This window comes from Maylandia zebra, linkage group LG19, assembly GCF_041146795.1.
Source record: "Maylandia zebra isolate NMK-2024a linkage group LG19, Mzebra_GT3a, whole genome shotgun sequence".
Classification (NCBI taxonomy): Eukaryota; Metazoa; Chordata; class Actinopteri; order Cichliformes; family Cichlidae; genus Maylandia; species Maylandia zebra.
Genome location: NC_135185.1, coordinates 12,458,539 through 12,485,332, shown reverse-complemented (window position 1 = coordinate 12,485,332; position 26,794 = coordinate 12,458,539). Strand labels below are relative to the sequence as shown.

General features: G+C 42.0%; 1 protein-coding gene across 3 annotated transcripts in view; it reads left to right on the top strand.

The window, feature by feature from the left end:
- The window catches only part of fndc5a (fibronectin type III domain containing 5a), a 46,457-nt gene extending 21,542 nt beyond the window's left edge, over positions 1–24,915 (top strand). For 2 of the 3 annotated variants that reach the window (XM_076877549.1, XM_004566588.2), the window contains 5 exons: positions 4,437–4,552; positions 7,492–7,690; positions 19,783–19,872; positions 20,039–20,172; positions 20,624–24,915. In XM_076877549.1, the coding sequence (XP_076733664.1) occupies positions 4,437–4,552; positions 7,492–7,690; positions 19,783–19,872; positions 20,039–20,172; positions 20,624–20,683 (599 nt within the window). In that variant the 3' untranslated portion in view covers positions 20,684–24,915. Of the gene's footprint in view, positions 1–4,436; positions 4,553–7,491; positions 7,691–19,782; positions 19,873–20,038; positions 20,237–20,623 lie in introns of all 3 variants that reach the window. The other variant, XM_076877550.1, reaches the window with a different exon arrangement.
- Positions 24,916–26,794: the final 1,879 nt, after the last annotated feature.

The following is a 26,794-nucleotide window of genomic DNA, read 5'->3' as shown; positions in this document are numbered from 1 at the left end:
ATAAAAGCGGTGTTTTTCTCTCCATTAGGAGCTAAACATTCGTTCACAAGCAGGAGGAGAATACGCGGAAAGATAATGACTTTGATTTGTGATTTCTTCTGTTCCATCAGCCCTCTCAGCCCGTGGCGCCTGTCCCTTAGGCAAACAGCAGACAGTAAACAAAAGCAAATCCACTTCAAACATCCAGGCCCCCCACTCGGATGAAGAGATGCAGTGGGTCTCCTTCTTGTCATCTGCTGTTAGTCGGGCTATTTATCAAAACATCGGCTGCAGGCTGAGTGGAAGCAAGTAACCTAGAGGCCTGCTTTGGCTCTGCTTCGCTCTTTCTAAACGTGCAGCGTGTCAGGGTGTAAACAAGTGCCGCAGCAGCTCATCATCCTGTGAGGTTTTCCCGTCGAAGGGCAAGCGAGCGTTAACCTATTCAATAACACGCTGACTGTGTTATTACCTGAATTAGATTTATGTCCCATTAGCCTCACTGACAGGGACCACTTCTCCTCATCCTTATTCACTGGTCCTTGTTACAAATATCAATAAACACCAAAAACGGAGAACAGAGAGGGACAGTGACACACTGCATTAGGTTGTTCACCTTAATATTCAGCAGCTTATTCTCTTATTTGCATAAACAAGAATGTAAACATCCCAAACATGTCACAAATTTAAAAATACTCCCTAATGGGACGCACGGTCGAAAATGCCCTTGTTTTCAGTTTCTGACATTTCTAATAGTTTCCACTTCATCCATTTCAGATAGCTGGACCAGATATGATGCATCATTTAGTTGGAGAATTTGTGATTTAATCTACACTCACTGGAAAATGTACAAGCTCCTTGCTTTTACCGAATTAGACCTCTGTTTAAGTTCTTCCTGGCAGAGTTTCAAGGTGCTGGAAACATTCCTCAGAGATTTTGGTCCGTGTTGATGTGATGGCATCACACCGTTGCTGCAGATTAGAGGGATGCACATCCATGATGACATCTGCTGTTCCACCACATCCCATATGTGCTCTACTGGACTGCGATCTGGTGACTATGGAGGCCATGCTCAAGTAACCGATTTGCTGGATTCTTCAACATCGTCATCCCGCTGGAAGCCGCCATAAGAAGATGGTATCCTGTGGTCATAAAGGGATTGACATGGTGGCATGTTTTAACAATGTTCGGTTGCTACAAGAGGCTCAAAGTATGCCACAAGCAGCAGCCTGAACTGTTGATACAAGGCAGGAGGGATGCATGATACCATGTTGTGTATGCCGAATTTTGACCCTACCATCTGAATGTCACCACAGAAGTCGAGACTGAACATTTTTCCAATCTTCTACTGTCCAATTTTGATGAGCCTCAGTTTCCTGTACTCAGATGACAGTACTGTGGTGCTTCAGGAAGTAGCTCTTCTGCCTGTGGGAATCCCAGCAGTTACTGAAACACTCGGACCAGACCGTCTGGTATCACCACAGCATGTTCAAAGTCACTTAAATCACTTGCTGCCATGTGATTGGGCGATTAAATTCGCAAGCAGTTATGGACAGGTTATGGTCCTGATGTGGACCAAAATAAAGAGTAAATGGTAAAACTTGGTTGTATAAGGCCTGTTTTTAGATCAACTAAAGATCTCAAGGAATATTAGATTCAGCAGTTCAAACCAGTTCATAAAGCCAACAAACTAGAATAACAGTCAGGCACTAGATGCAGGTGTAATTATAAATCACAGAGTCATAACTGATTGTACTGACATGAATTCCAGTCAGTTATGGATCTGTGGTGCATACTGATCGTGACTTTAGGGCACAGTTGAACTATGACGGTACGAATGTGTTTCTTCTTCTTTCCCCTCTGTTTGAGGGGAAAGAAGAATAGAAGGAGACGTGATCATAAAACAAGAAAGTGAAGAAAAATCCATTTCAGGACAAATCGAATGATGATGTTATTTAATCTCTCGCCTTGATCTTCTGATCTGCACAAACGTTCATGTAATACAGCCACCACTGGGTATGTGCTTGTTCAGAACTCGTACAGTAATTACAGTCTCATTCAGCAGCAGGCGGTGGATGCACGCACACACACACGTACAGCTCACACTTAATTATATAACGAGACAAATTATTATTCTCAAATCTTGTAGCCCGTGACCCCAATTAAACTAGAAGTGTGTTTAGAGCATGAAATATGACACTTAGATGAAAACAAGACTAATACACACACACACACACACACACACACACACACACACACACACACACACACACACACACAGACACGTTAGCTGCAGTCACAGTTTGCTGATGGGTCCAACAAGCACACAGAAGTAAAAGATGACGCCATAAACCAATCCCTCCAGACCCCAGTCTTCCCACTCAGCAGCCATGTTGGTAGCAACACCTGACTGTAATTTTGAAGTGCTTGTTTAAAGAAATACAGTGTGAAAAAGTTTACAGGTAGATCTACGTTCCCACCCTCACTATGACCATCACCTTCGGTAACTTTGGTAACTGAATGTGACCGTAAAGAATGAAACTGAGAGTCCAAGCGGCAGAAATGAGGGCTGAAAACAAGTCGCTTGTTGCGCATTGCTTTGAAGCTGACGGCGTTTGTAGTCGAGGTTCCAGCTGCCTAGCTAACCTTCTCATATATTGCTAATCTCCTCAGGTCACATCATCAGTATTCACTTCTCTCATTGGTCACGCCCAATTTGTTGCAGAATGTAATTCACGTTGTATCGTCTTGGTCACAACGTCGTTCCCAGTGTGGATGCAGCTTAAGACCTCAGTCCTGCAGACCAGCTGGTTTGTGAGTGGAAAAATTCCAGTCAGTATGCGAGTAGTTGCTAGAGGTTGCCGGGTGTTGCTAGATGTAATTGGTCACAAAGAGTCTGCTGCAGTATACAAAAACTCCATGTTAACTGCTTTGGTCACTAGCATGTACTTAGAATTGTGACCAATTTCATGCAAGCAACTTGCCAACAACCTCCAGCAACCAGTTGGCCAACAGTTGCCACCCAACTCGCCCACCAATTGGAGTTAGCCAAATGGTCGCAAACCTTTAAGCCTTTATGACTGCTGACTTAGACGTTGAGGATCTTTTGGCAGATAGGAGGTGCTAAGAGCCTCTACTCCTCCACATGAAAATGAGCCAGCTGAGGTGGTGCATTCATCCGACCTCCTGGACTGTCACAGGTGAGGTGTTACCAGCCAAACTCGGAATGAACTCCAGGGCAAACACAGTTTCTCTCTTTCATTAATGAACTTTGACCTGCTTGTCAGAGGATTAAGGTCTTAGCAGGTGAGGTTTACTGATGTTAGAAAATTAAATTAAGTAGAATTCATCTGGCATTAAAGTGTATGTAATGGAGATTTTTGCAGGTGAGGTCACTTATGTCAGAAGAATGTCTGTGAAGTTTGGGAGAGTTTGGACTAGATTTCTTTGAGGTATATCAGTTTCATGTTTCATGGCAAAACATCAAAATTCACCAAGCTGCCGAGGTCACGCCCTCTTATGAAAACTCACTGTTTTGAATGTGACCTAAGACCAACTCCTTCAGGCTTCCATGAACAAATTTGAGGTTGCTGGCATCAAGCGTCTTGAAACTGTAGCCCAAAGTGTAAAACATGACATTTCCTGTTCTCAGTAGGTGGCGCTGTAACCACTGTCAAATATTGCAGTTGAAATGTGTTCGGGGGGTGTAGCTTTATCACGTGTGAGAAGTTTGGTACAGATCGGTCAATGTATGTGGGAATAAGAGCCAATTATAATTTCAAAGCGAATGATTGAAATTCGCTGTGGCGCCACAGAAACGCCCTTAGGTGAAAACTCTAAAGTTCCACTATTTAATATGGCTCAGATCTGTAGTCTAGACTGACGAAATATGGAGCTGATCCGATAAAATCTCTAGGAGGAGTTTGCAACAGTACAACGCCTGGAAATGGCAAAATCTATGCCAAAATGTTACCTTCAATTCAAAATGGTGGTGGTGAGTTGGCACATGGGTCCAATAGACTTTTTGGTATATCTTGGGATGTTACACATGTGTACAAAATTTCATACATTTACGTAAAAGCCCAAGCAGGGGCTCATTTTTCCCCACTTTGTACGGGGCGCTACTGAGCCATTTTGCTGTGCCCAGGTCTCAAACCAGTGAGACCAGTAAATTTTCACCAGGCTTGACGCATGTGCAAAGCTTCATGAGTTTTCAAACATGTTAAAGCCCTCAAAAAGCCAATTCATTTGTCTGGATAATAACAAGAAGAACGGGAGCGATTACAATAGGGCATTCGCACTTTTAGTGCTCAGGCCTAATAATGGATTCAACTGAGCCATTTATTCACGCCACTGAATAAACTTCTGCCATTCTAGTCATTTCACAGAGCTGCTCCTTCGTACTTTAAAACATACAATAACCTTTTCTTCTCTCTCTGTCTTTATCTTTATCTCTGCAGATAGCTTGTCGCCTCCCGTCAATGTGACCATCAGAGAGGTAAAAGCAAACTCTGCTGTGGTGTCATGGGACATCCCCGAGGGAGACCCAGTCATTGGCTTTGCCATCACACAGCAGGTCGGTAACACTCTCTGTCCCCTCTATACCACTGTAACCATTAATGCTAATTACTGTGCTTATAAGCAGTAAAAAAAACATATGGAAAAGCATTTAGCAGATTCAGGCAAGTTTTGGAGGGAATAAAATCATCCAAACCTTTTATTTATTGCAACTCATATTACAATTTTACAGCTAAAGATACAACTTTACTAGATACGCCTGTTCAACTCCTCATTAATGCAAAAATCTAAAGTTCAAACTGAGCAGCAGATGGAGTACAGCAGCAGAAGACTACACCGTCTGCCACTCCTGTCAGCCAAGTTCAGGATACTGAGGCTACATTTTACACCACATCACCAAAATTGGACAATAGAAGATTTCAAAACTGTTGCCTGGTCTGATGAGTCTCCTTTTCTGCTGTGACATTTGGGTGAAAGGGCCTGAATTTGGAGTAAAACAACATAAAAGTATGGCTCCATCCTGATTCGTATCAATGGTTCAGGCTCCTGGTGGTGTACCTAATAAAGTGTCCCCTGAGTGTACATGTAAATGTACTATAATGTAGGTACATTCATTAATGCATGTAAAAGATTTCTTGAAGAAACTCCCAAACTAATTCAATTAAGTTGTGGCTTGTCACAGGTTATTGTCTGCCACCTCCTTTCCTGTGTTGCTCCCTCACTCCAAGTCAGAATGCATTATGGGAATCATCAGAGGATACAGCATCCTGTCGGACAGCCTGTCCCCTCGCTGACAGACTATGACAGCTGTGTGACAGGAGAAAAGTCAACATGCAAGCTTAGACACACATCTCTCGCACAACCACGCATTTACGTGGGACAAGTTGCCATCTCGTGGTTGTACAAACACACATATGCACCCGTCCACAGGAGACTGGAGTGACATGTTTGATGGCAGCACTGGAAGCTGGGAAATGTGTGGTTTAAAGCTATAAATAAAAGTTAATAATAAGAAACAATAGCAGAGGACATTCAGCTGCTTTGCAGTTGTTATTGTTCAGGCTGTTCTCATTCACTGGTCATCAAATCCCGCCGTTTTGTCAAAGCTGCTGCAGTCACAGAGATGTATACAATATCAGATGCGGTGTTATTTTAAAGTATGACAAGTTTGAAGCATTCAAAAAGGGTGGCGGTGGTTTTAATCAGTACTGTACAACTTCATCCTCTATCATATAGCAAACTCATCCTCCAAGTCTTGGCAAGAAAGGTAAAAGCATATTCACTCTTTATTTTCTATAACACTAACATGAAATGCACCTGACAATTAAAACTTCAATTCAGAAGTCAAGCACAACTCAAGTGCTCCCAAAAGTCCTTATGGTTCTCCAACGTCTCCCTCCACACAGTTTTGTGTGGTTTTTCCAATGCTAACTGTGCTAGCTGTGGTCGTTGTGACTGTGATTTTAAAACTGTTCCAGGCATCTCTTAACCAGAAACCAAAACAGTTTGCATCCCATCTTAAATCAGCGTTTAACAATAAATGTCCAAAACACAGATGTTTAAATCCGGAGGTCAAACATAATGAGTAAGGATATCACTTCAGGCTGAAGACAGATCTGAGAAAAAACACAATTTAACAACTTAGAAATGTATTTAAATTTATTTTGTCTGTGTCCACAGGTAATGAATGATCCCCTGTCAAATTTGAATTGTGGTGTCCCTCAAGGCTCTCTCCTTGGCCCTCTTGTTTTATAAGCACACTTCCTCTCAGCGACTCTTTTGCCAACACTCTACTATCCAACAACACCAGCAGCGTTGGTAATCTACTTACCCACTTAACGGTGAAAACTAAACTCACCAAAGATAAATCTTAAAATTTACCACCTTGGCCCAAAATAAGCTTTTTTCATTCAGTCTGCTCCCAACCTGGGAGCTGTTTTTGAAACCGATCTCTGTTTCAGCCCCCCTGGTTTAGCGCAACAAGAACAATTTCCAGAATTAGATCATTCTTGTCAGCTGCTGAGTTGCATTTATTTCACCCGCCTTGATTGAGGCTAAATGGACAGATACTTTACTTGGCTTTTATTTGAGCACCGAATGCGCTTTCTTACAACAAGCCTCGTTCAAGTGTGTTATTTTGTGCCTAGCTTTCACACGTACTCTCATGGATGCATTTGGATTTACAGATGCTCAGAAGCAGACTACAGTAGCCGGGGATTGCACCACCAACCTCGAGATTAGTAGACGATCCGCTCCTGAGTCATACCAGTCATCATAACTAAAGCATTTCCTTTGGGATTAATAAAGTTGTCTGATACTGATCCTGATTGTGATAAAAGGAGATAATACCTTTTATAACAGCATCAGTCAGAGCTCACATCACCGGCTCAAGCTGATCCAGAACTCTGCTGCGTGAATTTTAACTGGCACCATGAACACATCACTCCAGTTCTGGCAAATTTACACTGGCTGCCTGTTAAATGCCAAATTGATTTTAAAATCTTACTAATCACTTTTAAAGCACTAAATGGCCTTGCTCCAGAGTACATTAAAGATTTATTTACTTCTTATGTGCCTGGGTGTTAAATTGGTGAATGGTTATTCCAGCATCTTGGCTAGTAATCAAAGAGCTCCCGAGCGGCGGGACCACTGAGATCAGAGTAGCCATTGTTTTGTTTTTTTTAAGTATTCTCGGGAGGGGGGGATTGATGTGCATATGTTTAATTTGTGTGAAAAACTTTGTAATTTTGAGAAAAGTGCTTTAAGAGTAAGTTTTTTGTAATTATAATTACCAACAAGACAGGAAAGACTGATACAGAGGATGGAAAAGTAACAAAGTCGGGAGGTCAAAGGAGGTGACCAGGAATTATAAAACTGTACACGGAAATAAAAAATGAACAGGCAAACCCAGAGCCACGGACATTAAGTTTAATTTTAGTGAAATAAAGTGTGAGTGTGAACGCCGGTTGCATGTGTCTCTCTGTCACCCTCCAACAGAAGAAAGACGTGCGCATGCTGCGATTCATCCAGGAAGTCAACACCACCACGCGATCCTGTGCATTATGGGACTTGGAGGAAGAGACAGACTACATTGTGCATGTCCAGTCCATCTCCATGTCTGGGACGAGCCCACTGAGCGAACCGCTGCGCTTCCGGACGCCGAAGGAGGCCGAGACTCAGGCCTCTAAGAGTGAAGGTGAAGCGTGACAGCGCCACGCATGCATACGCATCCACACAAATACACTCCTTCACCCAACACGTCCACACTTAAAAGAAAAAAAACCCTGAATCTGTCGGTTTTCCAGACATGACTGCAGCGGGGACTTGGCCTTTTGGCAGCATTGTGACTGATTTTGTCCAAAGACCAATAAAAATCAATAGAAACACAAACCATGAAATGAAATTTCACAAGAAAGTGCTCTTGAAGCTTGCCCCCTCTAACCACAACTCGGGAGTAGAAGAGCTGAGAGGGATGCATACTTCACTGTGTATCGACTTGCCTTCGTGGCCTCACCCAGCACACGCTCTGCACAACTGCACTGTAAACCAAAATGAGGAAAGGCATTTATCAGACGCAGGGAGGAAGCAGTGGGAGCTGTGAGGGGTGGGGAATCGATGCGCTTTTGGCTGAGGCGCTTCTCCAACTATTCTTCCTCTCATTTACACTCATGTCTCATGTGAGCTGCAGCTTCACTCCGATACTTCGCAAAATGTTGAGCCAGAAAGAGTCTGAACTTCTGTTCTGGTGTTGAGCGGGCTGGCAGAGGCATGTAGAACACAAAAACAATCATTGCAGAGCGGTGAGGCGATGCTCTCGCCACCGCCGAGGCCTAATTAGCACGGGCTGTGTTGTCTGTGTGTTATTTGTGTAGCTGAGAAGAATTTACAGAAATCAATAACAGCACAGATAAACGTGTGCGCTTTCATAGCAGCCTGTTCTCTTTCTGTCCGTGCACGTGCTCGTTTCTTTGAGGTTTCAGGACGCAGTAGCGGTTTTTGATACAGGCGACCGCCCGTGTCGCCCGGGGCGGCATCGTGGTGAGGGCGGCATCACGGACATCGGCAAAAAAAAATTAATTGCTCGTACTCATGCTGCCCCGACATCAACCAGCGCATATTGGGAATGGCACAGGCACTGATCGGTTTTCTATCGCCCATTTGCTGGGAGTAAGGGCGCCCTCCGTTTGTGAGGTGCGCCTGCTGGAGAGGGCGGGGCGGCGGGGGATTCTCTGACCGGCTGGAGCAGCGTCTAATAACCAACTCGCAAAATAAAACAAAATAAAAACAAAACAACAAACACGAAAACACCAGACATCATGATACAGACTTATAATTTGCACCAATGTTTTTTCGAAATTCTGTACGCGAAAAGTGAGCGCGAGAGCCCTCAGTGCGCCTGCTCGCTGCTGAAGTCAAAGTAAACTTTATTACAGTCCAGTATATAGAGAGACAAGACGATGATGCTCCAGTTACAACAGTGCAAGTAAACAAACAATAAATATAAGAAGAGTAAGAAAATAAATATACACTTTAGGACTAGGGGTAAAGGGATCAATAACAATTTAAAATTTATATTTTATATTTTGATGATTTAATGTCTCACACACAACCCGTGGAAAGGGGTTCATAATGATGTAAATCCAAGCCCATTATGTATTCATGATTTGAATCCTGGGTTGTGTGAAATCCCAGAAATACACGCCAGAGGAAGTGTTTGCCCGGGGCGCCAAACAGGCTAGGACCGCCACTGTCAGGACGTATCTTCTCTCCTGCTGTTTTCAAAACCCTCAAAGGCAGAACAATGACTTCAAAATAAACACAAGTGCTTCGTATCCACAAGTGCACACTCTGAGTTTCACCAGGGGCAGAAAAATGTATTAAATTATAACTAAAAATAAAGCTCGTCAAATTCTGTCAGTCCATAGCTTTTGTTGACACAGCTGCTTTTAATCCATAAACCACAAAAGCTATTAAAGAACTTGAATCACCAGTATCAATCCAGTATATATAATTTAGGTCATTTTGATTTGTTTATACAAGCTTAATGATCTAAATTATTTAGAATAGGGAAGAAACTTGATTTGGGCGACCCTTAACGTAACGTGGTGGTTGGTGTCCGACAGGCGGGTCTGAGTGTTTCAGAAACTGCTGCTGTGCTGGGATTTTCCCAGACAATCATCTCTAGGGTTTACAGAGAAACATCCCAAGGTAAAATATCTAGAGAACAGCAGTTCTGTGGACAACAGAAAACTGGGAATGTTGCCTGGTTTGATATGTCATTTCCGGATCAAAGGTTAGCATAAACAACATGAAAGCATGGATTCATCTTGCCTTGTAGCAACAGTTTAGGCTTCTGGCACACTTTGGCCCTCTGAGTACCAACCGAGCATTGTCTAAAACACCACACCCTATCAGAGTGTTGTTGCTGACCATGTTAATTCCAATCACAGTGTATCCAGCCAGCAAACTGGTAAGTTACATATGGCCTCCACAGTCACCAGATCTCAGTCCAACAGCAGACCTTTGTGATGTGCTAGAATGTGAGATTTGCATCATGGTGCAGCTGACAAATCTCCAACAAGTATTTGAGGCTGTCTGTGAGGAACGTTTTCCCCACCTTTTGAATCTGTGCCATGAAGAATTAAGGCAGTTCCAAAGGCAACAGGAGGTCAGTCCAACCTCCTGATCTGGATGAATCAGTGACATCTAACTTGAAAACGGGTGATAACAAGTGGACTTGCTTTACAATTGTTTTCCTACATGCAGCTGAAAAGCTTGCAAAAAGCATTTTAATTTTAAATGAGGACAAAAAGTGACCCAACTTAACCTCAGGATAGGGAAAGAGCTCCTGTCTTTAAGCCGAGTTAACTTTCTCCTGGTATTTCCTTCACATTAACTTGTTGTTGCTCAGACTAATCAGGCGTGACGTAATTAGTAAGCTTTGGAAATAGGTGGATGTGGTTAGATTTTTACACAGAACACAGATAGATGAATCTTTGTATTCGCCGTACAGACAAGAGAATATTAGTAGTGTTCTCGTGTGACTTTCAGTAAGAGAGCAAATTATTTCCCAAAAGGTCAAGAAGCACGGGTCATGTCTGTGTTTCAGAGGGCGACCCCCCGCTTTCTTAAATGAGTCGGGTGCAGGAAGTCTGCCTCATCCAAAAATCTGCAGGTTTTGCACAAACACACACACAGAGCCCCTAATTTGCTGAAAAATGTTGCTTCACACATTTGAAACTATCACAAAGCACATATCCACAGAGAGCACGTCTGTGATTCATCATCCTTCACTTCTACTCAACAACAGCTTCACGGTTTAGCGCGACGACACACATCCGTCTCTGTCTCATTTGCGCTGCTTGCTCAAGGATGTCTGTTTAATTAGCGTAGCTGTGTTGAAACAATAAAAGCTTTGATGGCAGATGAGAAGGTGTTCTTCAGTCAACATTTTGTAATTTATTAGAAAATTGCGTGGATAGGATTTGGGATCTAGTATCTAGTATGAAGGGTAATTTTAGTTTAGAGAGATCTTCTTAAATCCACCCAGATATGTTTGGCTTTTATGATTAAACACTTTGTCTTTCTCTAACAAGACAAATGGTCGTCATTTACCACTACATCATTTTTCGCTCATAATCCTGCCAATTTCCCTTCAGAAAAAATGGCTAAGCTGTGAGTCCAGACAGTGGGACGAGAGCTGTTCGCTTATTGAGAATGACTGACGGACAAAATGTGCCATGGAGAGAGAGGAGTTTGTCTTTCACTGCAGATAAGTGCACAGGGTACAGAGTGTGGAGGGAGAGCGTCTCAGTGCTTCTCTTAGTCCTTTGTCTCTGTATGACAGGCGAATGTCCCGAGAAGCAGAGAGAGGCTTTCACCATCCTCGCTCAGCTGCTCAGCCCTTCTGTTCTGCAGTATCACGTTGATCTCAGTGGAAAGAGCAAAGGATGAGCCTGAAATGCTGGATTATTCCGCATTTCTTCTCGTTTCCTCTTTCACAATGGGTTTAAGCTTCGGGAGATCAAAGGAAGTAAGAGAGAGATGAAGGGAGAGGGGGGGAACTGAACAACCTGTGCACAAAACAGCAGGAAGAGAGGAGGGGAAACAGAGAGTGGCTGACAGAAGCAGCCATGGCAATACAGGAGAGAGAAATCCTGAAAATTAAATTCTGCTGTCAGAAACACACTGTGTGTGTGTGCGTGTGTGTAGGCTTTTTTACATATCTTTGTGAGGACCAAAAATTAAAATGTTACTATACTTGTGGGGACCAGCAGTCACTTGTGAGGACAAAAGAGCCTGTCCCCACGAGTTTGAAGGCATTTTTGAGGGTTAGGGTATGGGCCTAGGGTAAGCATTATGTCAATTAGATGTCCTCACTAAGACATCAAAATGAGAATGTGTGTGTGTGGGGGGCACAGATGTACCTGTGTAACCTCTCAAGGAAATTTACAGACTCGCAAACATGGAGAATAAAAAGTTCTGGTGAAAAGGTTCATCGTCTCCTCAGATCTAATAAAGGTAGAAACTTCTCTCTCATCTGTCCTAAAAGTCTGGCTTGTTCTTTTATGAGGATCCATCTTGAGTGAAACATTTTCTTTATCTCCATCTCGTGTTTGGATACTGCACAGCGGGAACCTGACAGAGAAACTGAGAGTATCGTGTAATCAGCACAACCCTGGACCTGGAAACCAGAAAGGGGGGGAAATGATTTTTTTCTTTTAAGCCAAAGCTGAGAAATCTGACTCGTTCTTCATCAAAATGACATCAATCAGAGACAAAATGAGACAAGCAATTCTTTTAATTAAATTAATTTTTAAAAGACCACTTTTCCCATTTTCTGTTTTGTTTGTTTTCCCTGTTTGGAAGTGAAGAGTGAAGAAAGGCAAACAGGTGAGCAGGAGGTGAAAGTAAATATAAAAAAGCTGCTCATGAACACAGCCTTTAAGGAACAACTTATCTTTCATCAGCAGGTGTGAACAATGTTCCCTCTAAGCTGCAGGCGTGCGCAATTGCGCACTGCTGGCACGGTCTCTGCGCACAGAAAATCTGCATTGCACACAAAAAAAATCTAACCTGAATTGAAATGAAAGTAAATACGTAAACTATTCTGTTTTGCAGTGTTAGTCAGTAAGTGACTGACTGCTCCCATATGGGATTAGAACGATGCCACCTTATCCCATAGTCCAGCCAATGATGCGATTCACATTCGTATATACGCAGCTAATCAACGTGGTTGACAGGCTATGACAGCGTCCTTATGTGCCGACACCGGTGTTTTAGCTAGCAAAACGGGGTGGCTGCTGTGGAGTGAAGCCACGTTAATGACAATGTGTACAACCATTGGAGATGTGAGCAGGACAGACGGAACAATTGAGGGAAAAACTGTGGACTTTATACCAGTTTTTAAATTGTGTTGAGAGGACACGTAAAACCAGAGTTATGATAAAAATATATGCAATTTTTTTCCTGAATACTATCATTGTTTATATTTACTGTGAGAAGAAAAAACAGCGTTTTATAAGCAAAATGCTCAAAAGCCTGTGAGCAAAGACAAAAACAAAAAAAAACCAAAAACCCACGCTTCCCTATTGGTCGAAAAATGATATGGCAACACGGCATTTAGTTGTTTAGGAAGGGGGGGAAGTTTTAGGAGTGATGGCGGTGTTTTGAGATGTGAGAGATTTGAGACGTTTAGCGCAAATCTTGTGTAGTTAGTGTGTAGTGTAGTTTTGTTGTGTGTGTCAGAACAATGAGGCGACTGCTGAATGTTACAGGTGTTACAGCGGTGATACATCTCCTGTTGTCAGGCCTGCAGGTATCAGGCTGTTGTTCTCCTTTATCTCATAGTGGACAGAAATTATTTTTTGGAGTGGCACAAATGATTTGTGTGGCATCAGATTTGATGCAAAACAGCTGATTGTTCTGTAAATAGTTTGAAATGTTTGTTTAAAAAAACGCCTTGGCTGCATTTGTAGGTAAACAGCTGCAAAAATCTTTGTTGTTTGCAAAACTCAATTACTTTTTTGAAGAAGTAACTATATAATCAATTGCCCAGCATTGGTCATTATATACTGTATTTTGCAGACAGAAAGTTACAGACTCTCTCCCAGACCACAGACTCATAATACAAGTCAGAGCTTTATTAAAAAAGAAAAGAAAGTTGTGTTTTCAAAATTGGAGTTCAAGTTATTTTTACTTCCAATAGTGTTAACATGCTACACAGATCATGAACAAGATTTTTTTTTAATTTTCATTGTAAGTGGGCTAAAGCAGTTAATTAAAAGTAGTCTAACATAAATGTAAATGCTGTAATTTGATTATTTTAATAAACCATGTGACTTGGATGGATTCGATGCTGGCGTGACCATACTGCACACGTCTGCTGTTGCTCACAGTGGTCCAAGGGACGCTCAGGGAGTTTGCTCAGACACGTGAGAAATTAGAGGGAAGATTGAGTGTGAGATGTTATTTAGTTACATAATGTGAATTGATAATCAAAGGCTGCATGTTTCCTAAGTTGTGCCAAAAAAGAGCAGCAGCAGTCCGGACATATCAACAAATAATTAATCATTGTTTGACAAAATAAGACTGGATGGTGGAGGAAGTAATTACATCCTTTAGGCTAACCACATTTTATTATTTATTAAAGCCACATGTTAAAAATGTAGCTTAAGCTGCAGTCACACAAGGCAAAAGAGTTGTTGGAGACGCTGGCACAAACAAAATTATAGCAAGCGTGTTTAATGAATCTGCAGTCTTTGGTTGCTTTGAAGACGGGAGCCAGGTTTGCAACCACTGGGACTTAACTTTGGTGTGTGGGATGGACCGAGCAGCGAAGGAAACTCAGGCACAGGTTCAAGTCCAAAAAAAAGTGTTTTGTTTTTTTTTATTTAATCCCAAAACATAGTTGGTTAAATCATACAAAAAAAAAAAATCTAAATCTTGGCCCATAAAAGAGGTCAAAATAACAGAACTCTACTCAAAGTTAACAACAAACAATACTGATAACTCAAACTTACTTACCTAAGGAGGCAAAGGGGAAACTTAAATATTTGTGAGCTGATCAGCCCACAAAAACACAAAACAGGGGTAAAACACACAAAACCTAACTGAGACTAACATAACGAACTCCAATTCCCCCCCATGATCTCAAGTTATGGAATGAGCCAATTTGCAGTTTTCCATCTAGGCTTGCTCCGCCCCTTTTCCACCTCTTGGCTCCTCAATGAAGAGACTGGAGCAGCTGCAACTAAGGTAACTCAGAAAACAAAGAGATTCAATCATAAATAACAGTGTAAACTAAAATGTGCACAATTATTTTAGAACAGTGTTATGCAAATTAATTCTAAACCAGAACCAGTTATTTATTATCCTTTAAATTAAATCTTATATCTAAAGAAAGAAAATGTGAATGCAGTGTCCTTGTTGTTGTTGGTAATATTAGGTGGATATTACCACAGTGTGGCTGTAACTGCAGCCATCACAGTGTGTTACAATGGCAATAAAACAAGTCATTCTGCTATTAGTCTTTAAATAGGGTCGAGTTGGCACTTACATGTAATCTGCTTGTGCTAACATAACAATCAAGTATAAGTCAGGGAAATTTGCAAACATGTTTTGCTCAGCATAAACACAAACTCACATAAACTTTTTAGCTTCAGAGTCCAGCCAGAACCTCGAAGATGTGGAACAGAAATTAAGGAATTGCTCCACAAATAATGATGCAGTTGTTGCATGATGGCAATTTAACTGCAAAATTACACAGCGTCTTGGCAACTTTGCTTTGATATGGGAACATAACAACAATGCAATCAACTGGTAAGAAGCTGAGTCGAGTCCCAAGTGTAATCTTATGACAATCTCTCTGCATTTCTAAATTTGGCAACAATTATTTGGAAAACTTTGATAATCTTTCCGAGACTGCACTCAGTCTGAGTCAGACTGCAACTGTTTGGAGGCAAGTTGCCTCCCACGAGAACGAAAACTGGCAACTATCTTGCAATTAAAAATAATTAGCCCAAACAACTTCTATAATCAGTTGCTGGACAAATTCAGTACTATTGCCAGGTAACCACTGATTTTTTTTTACCACGGAGCTCGCTGTCCTATAGCGTGGTCGTCCTGCTTTCTGCCTATGTCAACAAGCCTCAGTAGACATAAAGCACCCATCCTTGGTTCTTCTACTCGTTAGTCCCTCTCACCTGACAGAGATGTGAGTGGAGAACAGTCGATGCAACAGGCACTGATCAGAATGAGACGTGCTGGCCTCAGAGCTGTTACTTTAGTGATGTGAATAAAATGTTTGACGTGTCTGCATCATAAATAGTTTTGTTACAGCTGGATTTTATGAGCTCAGGTGGAAGAGTGTTTATACTTCATGCCGCTTTTAATTAAATTCACGGCATGCCAAGATGTGACAGGATATAATGTTTTTAATCACACAGAGACAGTGAAAAGGAGAAAGTCTGATCATCTTAAATAACTAAGAAAGAAAAAGTTTTCATTTTTTTAAAACCATGATTGATCTGTCCCAGCTGTGCACTGCACCTCTTTTATGCACTGAAGGTAAAAACACTTCTCCAAAGGATGCACCTGTGTGTCCTCAATTACATCTCCTCCTACAGACTCCCCTCTCATCTGTCCTCCAGATGCATTTAAAAAACCGAGAGATCCTTCATCACAGCGTAATGAGACCGATTTCTGGGTTAGAGACATGAGGATGGACATTTAGACCTCAATAAAATAAAAAATAAATCAGTCTCCTTTTAAATGAATGCTATTCATTAGTTTCCAAAATGCTCTTTCCACGGGAGACGACTTTTAAAAGGCCAACAAGGCTAAAATATTAAAACTAAGTGGAACTTATTGATGGCTGTAACAGATAAAACCCGCCTGGTGTCTGGATCTTGGTCAGAAAGCATCAGAGGTGTTTTAGAGCAATGCAGTGAGCCCCAGTGAGGCCAGCTTGCAACAGTGTCAGGTGCCCAGGGCTGCTGGACTTTGATTATTTAATACAAGGCAACAGAGGCCGATCGATCAGCAGAAATGCTTGATGCTAAAAGCTACTGGAGCGTGGGGTTCCTGCCACACCGGGCCCTCCAAATGTCACACACTGCATCTAATAAGAGTGCTCTCCACGCTGCAGTGAACTTTATATCAAGCCTGTGACTTCCCCAGCACTCAGCATTGAGGAAGAGTTGTTTGTGCTGTTGTTTTGCTCAGTGGATGTCTGCAGGCACCCACAGGCAGACTTTTCTGTTGATGGTCATGACTTCAAAGATGGAATTTCATTAAGGCTGGTGTAATTAAAGAAGACCTATTGTGTTCATTTCCAGCTCCATATTTCTATTCTTGGATTAGAGTAGCCTTTAATGTTTCACAGTCCAGTGGGACTATGTTGAGCCTCTTAGTTTATCCTCTGTAAAACAGGCCATTTTAGTTCCTTTTCCCATCTCTTTTAGCCAACTTTCTAAAGCCAAGATCAGAGGAAAACTGTCTGAAACAGTGTTTGGTGAGAGCAGGGTCAAGTCTGACCTCAATTGTACATATTCATTATATGTAGCTGCAACTGCAGCAGCTATCCGGAAGCAGCTGGATAGCGTAGCGGTAAGACTACACACCTTTGGCGCAGGAGTCACAAGTTTGATTCCTGCTTGGGTGAGTCTGTATCCAGTGAGCAGTGAGGGTTACATTTCATTCCTGTGCAATCTTCCACAACACACATGCTACGGCAAGGGGGAGCCAGGACGCCAGGTCAGGGGGAGGCTGTGCTGACTCCCAAGCTAGGAGAGAGACCAGCTGTATATTTTTATAATACTTACTTTATATGTGTATAAGTAAGTATAAGTATTCATTTGTATCTTTATTCATCATGAATACTAATAAGATACTAGTCTTAGATATAAAGATACTAGTAGATATTAGTAGATACTAGTACTCTTAGATATTATATCTAAGAGTACTAGTATCTTTATTTAGATACTAAATAGAATAATTTTAGTGTATATATATTTATTTATTTTATCTTTATTTAGTAAAGATACTAAATAGTATTTAGTAAAATAAAGATACTATTTAGTATCTTTATTTAAAGAATAAAGTATCTTAGTATCTTAGATATTAGTATCTTTATATCTAAGTATCTTACTAGTTTATTCATTCATGATGAATAAAGATACAAATGAATGATGAAGAATGATAATACTTACTTATACACATATAAAGTAAGTATTATAAAAAATATACAAATATATAAATATATAAATTTATAATATATAAAAATTTAATTTGAGAATCTTTTTCAGTTCTAAGAGCTACTGGTGGAGAAAAGGGACATGGACCCTGAGCCAAGGTGTGAAAATGGCTACATGGCAACATTAATACAAGATGTGATATATATATATTGATGTTCATGTTGATATCAGCTGGATAGTGTAGTGGTAAGACTCTAAGCCTTTGGGGTGGGAGTCACAAGTTCAAGTCCTCTTCAAGTCCAGTGCTTATCTCTCATGGTGATGAGGTACAACACATGTGCTACGGCAAGGAGGAGTCAGGACGCCAAGACAGGGGGGATATCGTCCTCCCCGAGGTTGGCAACGTCAGGAAGAAGCAACATGAGTCTTTTCAGCTTAGAATGTTGGTTTGTTGAGAGAGAGATCAAGAATATTGAGAGCACAATGAGAGTCCAAGAGTACTGAACTGGTGGCATCCTTCAAAGGCTATGTGGTGTTAGGAGACATTACTCAAAAGCAACAGCAGGCTAAGATAATCAAATTACCTGTGTAGGATGTTAACACATGGAAGTAGAAAAAAAAGTATTTATTTAGAATCAAGAACCTATTTTTTACTCTGTCGTGTCTCAAAAAAGTAATCCAGTTACACAGGTAATTTGATTATCTTAGCCTGCTGTTGAGCATCTTGAGTAATAGTTCTCCTAACACCACGTAGCCTTGTGAGAATTATGGCCACCAGTTCAGTACTCTTAGAACTCTCATTGTGCTCTCAGTATTCTTGATCTCTCTCTCTCTCAACTAAACCTCACATTCTTAGCTAAAACACTCATGTTGCTTCTTCCTGACGTTGCCGACCTCAGGGAGGACGATATACCCCCTGTCTTAGCATCCCGGCTCCCCCTTGCCGTAGCATGTGTGTTGTGGACGATTGCATAGGAATGGAATCCTCACTGCTTACTGGATACAGACGCACCCAAGCAAGAATCGAACTTGTGACTCCTGTTCCAAAGACATGTAGCTTTACCGCTACGCTATCCAGCTGCTTTCGGATAGCTGCTGCAGTTGCAGCTACATATAATGAATATGTACAATTGAGGTCAGACTTGACCCTGCTCTCACCAAACACTGTTTCAGACAGTTTTCCTCTGATCTTGGCTTTAGAAAGTTGGCTAAAAGAGATGGGAAAAGGAACTAAAATGGCCTGTTTTACACAGAGGATAAACTTACCAATAGAGGATAGAGATAAAGATACCAATATCTTACCAATATCTACCAATATCTAAGATACTAGTAAGATATTACTTTATTATAGCTAACTAACTAGTATCTTAGATATTAGTATCTTTATTATAGATACTAGTATCTTTATATATTAGTATCTTTATTCATCATGAATAAAAGATTCTTGAACTTTTTTTTCTCATTTGTGTTTTTTTTTTTAAATTACATGTGCACTTAGGTAGACATCACCAGGGTATGGAGTGACACATCAGTGTGTCTAATGTTGTGGTTTATGTGCAAGTATACCATCAACACTGACAGAAATACTTTGCAATAGCTGTCCTATGTTGTGACCACTATGCATGAAGGGCATGGTCCCTCGCTATAACGTAGTTCACTCCTGTACAGAATTCATTCAGCTTTTCAAATTTACATAAATCTTCGATCGCTAGCAGTGTGACTCTGAAGTGCTGTACTGTATGTTTGTACGTTTTCTCCCCAACAAACACAGAAATGTCAAAAAAACACCTGCAGGTGTCTTTGGTTTCATTCTATAATACTGGACTTATTTTCTACAAAGGTTTGAACTTTGAGTGTTTAAACAAGAGAGAACAGTGTGAAAATGTTCATGCCTGTCTGAGAAAAGTGTAAAAAGTGTGTAGTGAGGGGTTTTAAAGCCTTAAAACATCTATAATATAATAAAAAATAAAGTTGGCTACTTCGCAGATTTTATCTATTGCGGATAAATGAGATACCACTGTAATATATATTCTCTATAATGTTAGTTTTTTAATATAGGCTAATTTCCTGTTTCCTCTAAAATCTTTTTTAGACGAAGTAACAATGGAGGAAGTGGGACAGACGACCCAGCTGAGGGCTGGGGAGCTCATCATCATCGTGGTGGTACTCATCATGTGGGCAGGTGAGGACAAACCTGTTCAGTAAACCAGGATCAGACGGCCTTTGTGTGGATTACACTCAATTTTCCCAATTTTCTGTAAATACAACACAAAATCCAGCTTTTAATGTTTAGACGATAACAATACCCAGATTTGTCCGATCATGAATGCGAACCATCTCTCCCCCAGGTGTGATCGCCCTCTTCTGTCGCCAGTATGACATAATCAAAGACAACGAGCCGAACAACAACAAGGACAAAGCCAAAAACTCCTCAGAGTGCAGCACTCCCGAGCATCCGACGGGGGGGCTGTTGCGCAGTAAGGTATAACCCACCCCCCTCCCCTCCTCCTCTCCCCGGGTGTCTCCCCCTCAGCGGCGCCGGGCAGGTGAATGGTCCCGGCCACTTCTAGACTTTTTTCCACTGACACTTCATACGCTCCCATGGTGTCATCTGAGCGTCAGGCTAAAGCTGAACATTGCTCCAACATGGCGCCATTACGTGCATGACTACGCAGCATCAGCTCGCAGCAGCCCTCGAGTCATGGCTTCCAATAAGTTCTAATTGATCAATGCACAGAGCCCATTTCATAACCATGTATCGTGTGCTGACAGCACAAGTCCAGAACTAATCTTTATTCCTTTCACTCTCCTGCAAACATCAATAAAGCATCCAAGTAGCAGCAGAGGCATCCTCATACTCATTGAATTTTATTGTGCGACTCCTGAGTCCTGTGGTCGTCTCATACCTGTCGTCTTCTTCTCTCCTCCCACAGTTCCCCAAGAACAACAACAACAACAATAGGATGCCATCTGTCAACATCATTGAGGTGTGACTGCCAGGACGTCTTCTCTTTACCTAAAAGACTTTGTGTTCTCACAAACAAGCAGGCCCCTTTTAAGCCCATCTGCTTGTCAGGATGACGCTGGGACTCTGGGCCCCTCGGCAGCGCCTTCTCTCCTTCGGGCCTGGCGCCAGAGCGAGGCCGCAGGACTCTGGGTGTCGAGCATGCTCCCTCCGCCTGCGCCGGTGTGAAAAGCAGCGGCTGCTCCGTGCTCAGTGACTACTGCACTGTGGGGCGGCAGCGATTAGAGCCGAATGGCTCTGGTGTTGGAGAGACTGCAGATAAACAGGCCCCAGGGACCAAAGCTGATAAACAGAGCCAGAGACCTTTTCATTCTCTCTGTCACCTTCTTCTCAGCGTCTTGCAGTGTGTTATCAGTGACCGCAAAACCTGGGCATTTCCCTTTTCTGGGTTGAAATCGTCTCCTCTGCTTTAATCTTTTATATCCACGCATAACTTCATCATTACATGTTGCATTCTGTACTCTTAAATGGGCTGTTAGGGTGTAGTTGTTTAAATTTTTACAAGGTGCCACCAGTACAGTTTTGTTGTTCTGGTATTTTTGTTTCATTGATCCTCTCTCGGGCAGAAGCTCTTTGCAATCTTGTGGATTCACTTGTTTTTTTTCCGCCCCCTCAGGGAATCCAGACTCTACCACCTGGCTAATTTATGAGATGTTTCTAAAATGTGTTGTGACAACGCCAGAGCAGCTTTTGAGAGGGCTGCTACCAAAGCTGAATCACCAGGACTCGATCAACAAGATAAAAACACTTAAAAGGAACCTCTGATCTGAACAAATATTCACAATAGAGTTCATGAGAAGCCAGGTTTCATCCTACTTCTTGTCCCTCATGCTTTTATTCTGAAATGTTACATTCCATGTCCAGAATGAGCCCTTTAGTATTCCCTCGTGTCTTTCTCTCTGAGGGGGATGAATCTCAAAGCATTCTGGAGAGGAGCAGAACTGCCATAATGGAGTGCATTCATCTAATTAACGAACTCTAAAAGGGGCTGGACTCTCGGAAGAAGTGGTCTTTCCTCTTCAGAGACACACAGGAGATCTCTTATATCAGCAATAACAGCCCTCAGAGGAAGTGTAGAATCGAGGACTCAAACGCCGCAGCCTCTTTGAATAAAATCCCGACCTCTCAGCATGTTGTAATGTTCAGGCAGACAAATGAACTGCACGTCCAGTTTGGAGGGAATTAACTCCGAGCCCCAAACGTCCTTAAGCGCTGTTGTAAAAACTTTGGTTTCCAGTGGTTAGCATGGGATTTTAAAAATAAACTAAAAAAAATAAACTAAAAAAAAAAATAATCTTTTTTTTTGTTAAATGGGGCCCAACTTGCAACCCTACGATTTCTTTGTCACCAGACAGAAGGGCTTCTATTCAGACTTTTTCACCAGTTTAAAGTCAACATCTGTGCTGAAACATAATGGTATATGGCACATCTGGGAGCAAAATGACGCATTCGAGGGCTGATTCAAACTCAGTAGTACTGCCTTAAAAATAAATCACACCATATGATTTATCTAATAAGATGGAAGCCCCTGTATCTCACACCGTGATATTTATCTTCCACCCAGTATTTAAATGTGTGTGCAAAGAAAAAGGGAAACATTACAGATCGATGCCGTGTTGTCTGAAAAGCTGGAAGAGGTGGCTGGCCTTTAATGTGTAAATACATTTAAAATTCCACTCTTGTTTGGTAGCATCAGTCTGAAGAGCTTTTAATGAAATATGACAAGACTAAATGGAAGATATATAGTCTCGTATTGTAAGAGGGTACCGCTACTGCTAGTGAATTTTTTTTGTTTAGACACGGCTGTTAAAGTCCTGTTATTGAATGCGTTTTTCATGGCACTCCTCTACCGTTATGTGCTTCTATTATGTCATTATGCTGTTTATGTGCATTAAAAAGAAGAGTGTTTTCGATGAGGGACACAGCCCTGGATATTTCACATAATCACCCAGGCGTGGTGTTCGAGGGCCATTCAAGCTGCTGGGAATCCGTATCGACGGGCAGCTTCTCATTCTGTGATGCACCGACTCGTCTTTTACTGCGAACGCAACAGGTCCCGGCTCCTCAGCCTTGAATGCAGTGGAAAAGGGAGGCAGTTAAGAGAAAAAGCAATGAACAGAATGAGTAGACTGATAACTAATGCAATGGCAGGTTTCTATCACTCACGAGCAGCGAGCCCTGCTATTTGCTGCACACCATTTCCCCGGTCTCCTTTCCCAATTTCTTCCTCTTCACCGCAACTGTCACATGAAGGTTTAAAATGTGAGTCTGTCTAATGTAAAGGTCTCTCCTGACTAACACTTCTGTCTAGCCAGGACAAACTTTGGGAAATTTTCTGTGAAGTGATCACCACTTTACTTAAAACACTTCACTCAGCTGAAGGCTGAATCCGTTTTATCCCCCCGGAACATTTTCCCCGGTGGCAGACTCTCCGATCAATAGGCATCCGTCCACACAGTGAAGGATAATGACGAGAATCGTCTCCAATGATTTCTTTGAACATCCAACAACATATTTATCCCCTGCATTCCCCGAAACAGTGAAAGTCCTTTGCTCCTCTTTGGTATCGAGTCAGCTAGCAACGTATGAAGTTCATTTTAAAAGTTGTGATGATGGTACGCGTGTTGACACTGTAAATACTGTATTCCTTATTAAAGATTTAAATGTAGGGCTATCGTGGCAGGTTGTCAAACTTTACCAATAAATAGTTTGACATTTTGGGAATTTGCAGTTACACGAGAAGATCGACACTTCTCTTAGCAGCTGGTTAAATTACAGCCAACACATTCTCAAAGTAAGGCATCGAATGCCAGCACGTTGCTATCCTGGGGTAGAAAATAATCCTGTTTTGTCAGATGCTACAAGATGTCCTATGGTGCTGTTACCTTAATGCACCAGCCACAGCCACCACAACACAACAGTCCAGTTTTAAAGACCCGCAAAGTGAACATTAGGAAGTTGGAAGTTTGGGTCGTCTGCTGTTCCCGTTGGGAGCTTTCTGTTTAACTCTTCAGTCGCTCTTCAGCTGTGTAATGAAAGCTGGAGCTTCTTGGGTTAGAGTTCGCACTGGGTCACTCCACTTCACTTTCCTGTCTAATGTTTGATCCGCAGCTGTCCCAAAGTGAATGCAAAACCAAGGGGTCCTATGCTAGTGTCCAAATTTCATGATTACAATTAATTTCCGTCTCACTAACCTCATAAGTCCCAAAGAACAACTGTGTGCATCTGTGAGAAACCAGCAGTTTTAACAAAACAGCAGTATTTGCCCCCTGGGAATGAGAATGGGTTGCTGGCTCGAGCAACAGTACAAACGCGGAAGCGCAGTCAGTCTCTTCATCTAACTAATGGCTGAGAAAGCCATCAAGTGGATGTCTGAAAGTGCCAACCCTTTCCCTTAAGGGTTGCAGCTTCAGCAGCTGAGCACTAGGTGAGCTCTCCAACTTAATACATGAAAATTATTTATTTGGTTTTACACACAAGTGTTTGACCATGTTTAACAGCTACACAGTGGCATAACATGTCTAATTAAGTGGAAGGCATCTGGGTATCTAGAGTCCACTCATTACAGACAGTGGACAGTGCAGTTCGCTTAGCCCATCGCTGCTGCTACTGAAAAACTGATTACTGGGATTTAAGTTGGCTGAAGGCAACACCCAGCTGCTACCACTCTGACTGGAACAGGTTAAGCAAACGGTGGCCAGATGAAAAATCTTTCCTTAATCGCACTCGACAACCGGTGACGACAGCACGAACTCAACATTCCACGTGAGCCCTGTGGCGTCAAACCACTCGTTAAAAAAAGGCCCGAAACCTTTTCGCCTGCTACCGTTTGTGCTAAATCAATGCCTGAGAAAAAAAGAGGGGGAGACGATGCTCTGTTGCAGTGACGGACCGTTTCGCAACAATCGCTGGATTTTAACAACACATCATGTGTTTTGTTTTAGAGTAGAAACATGCCTGGAAATACATGAAGTTTGACCGTTTCATTATGGGATTCTTGAAATTTAGGAATGAGGATGACGAAGAAGCATGGTTTAGTAAAAATTAACTGCTTTACTAGTGCTATCATGTTTATATTCATTGTATGGAGTGTACAGCAGTCATTGCTTAAAGAGGGCTAGCATGGTTTAACTATTATGCACAAGGTTACACAACTTCAATTATGAAGAATATGGTGTATGCTTACTTGTGTATGCTTAAATAAAATATCTAATATTTTCAAAATAGAGGTGTGTGTTTCACGGTTGCTGTGTTACGTTTCGGTGTTGTCAGTGTTTTGTTTTTGCGTGACTGTCATGTGTTTCCTGTTTTACTTTGAAGGTCTGTTGTTATCTTAGTGTGTTCAGTTTACGTTTCCTTGTCTCGTCAGGTCTAATTTGCCCCAGCTGTGTTTCCCTCCTGTGGTCCATTCCCTGATTGCTCCTTCTATGTATTTAAGCCCTGTGTGTCAGTTGGTCATGGTTGCGATCTCCCCCGTGTTGTAAATAGATTTGTCGATACTTTAGTTTTGGGATTTTGGTGGAGAGCTGTAGTTTTTTTCTTCTCTTATTTTTATTTTCATACGTTGCACGCCGGTTGCCTAGGCCGGGGTGTAACACTGTGGAGGAATCAAAGTTTGACAAAGATGTGTCCTGCTGAAAAATGCAACCGTCAACGTGGTTTTGGGCGAATGCATTTGCCGTCCAGTCAGCAGCTAAGAAAACGTGCATGAATTCGTAATGGCTCAGAAATCAATGAGGCTTTAGCAGCGAAACGACAAATCACTCGAAGCCTACTCGAGTCCAACATTAGACTGCATTTGCTTTCGCATGTATCAATACGAGAGCGACCGCCGGCTCGACTGTTTGGCTGAGCAGGCGAAACGAGGCGGTGGGATTTTATAGCTGACTCGTTATTTGTAGTCTGTTTTGACAATTCCCAACACAGCTGCAGGAAAACTGTGAGGCACGTCAGGTAAACACAAAGCTGTGTTACTGCCTCCGAAGGAAAGAGGAGGGGAGGGAAAGTATAACACACAAAATAAAACACAGCTGGAAGGTGTGGATCAGCGCGCCAAGTGCCCTGCAGTCTGCAGTTTCACGAGGCCTATGCTGACACACACCTACATACCTTCTGGCTGGCCGGGCGGGGACAGGCTGCCCTACTATCTGCACAGACGGGATTACTTTAACCGCATGCATTATTCGTGGAAAAGACCCCTGCTCCGTGCTTCTGGGCCGCCTGTGTTCACCTGGGCTGTCAGAATAAAACTGACAAAATGCAGCATTATTCACCAAACATTAACACGGGAAGACAACTGTACTGGGAGCTGAGCATTATTATGATGACTCTCTGACTCTAGGGAGTGGGTTCTCTGCTAAGAGCCGGTGGCACTTACACTTTTCATGCAAGGTTTAATGAGAGCACAGTGCATTGAATCCACCGAGCAGCAAAGAGTACAAAGAGGTCGCTGCTGCTTTACAATAAAAACAACAACAATTTAAACGAATATCTATAATTTAAACACCTTCCTGTTTAACCCCAAGTTGTAGTGTGTGGCCAAAGAGGTAATTTGATTAGCAGTTCAAAAGAAAAGGTATGAAATCTCCACCATCAGGAAGATCCCTCAAACCTCAGGAGAGGTAAACGCTGCTCTATATGAATTAATACAGTACTGCACAAAAGTCTTGAGCCACCATCACTTCTTTGTTTTGATTCCAAGCAGTCAGACTTCCTAAGAGTTTTTTTTAAGGTGGCTTTGAGGAATAGTTCTCCAGCTTTCTGCAGGTCTTTCAAAGTGTTTCTTTGGACACTGGCTGCTTTTTCAACCATTTTCAGTCCAGACCCTGTACCTGAGCATTTTCAAATGATTATTTGTTTGTTTGTTAAGCTGCTTAAAACTAAACTATGACTCACTCAAGGGGAAAAAAAAAGGGTAACGTAAGAGACTATTTTTAATTGTATCTTTAGGCACCTTGGTAGTAGCAGTCTGTTGCAGAAACTTGTCATTTGTTCCCACCACAATACCATCTGGAAAGCATTTGATTGGCAAAGCTTCATGTTTCCAACATGATAACGATCCCAAACACTTCCAGTCCAG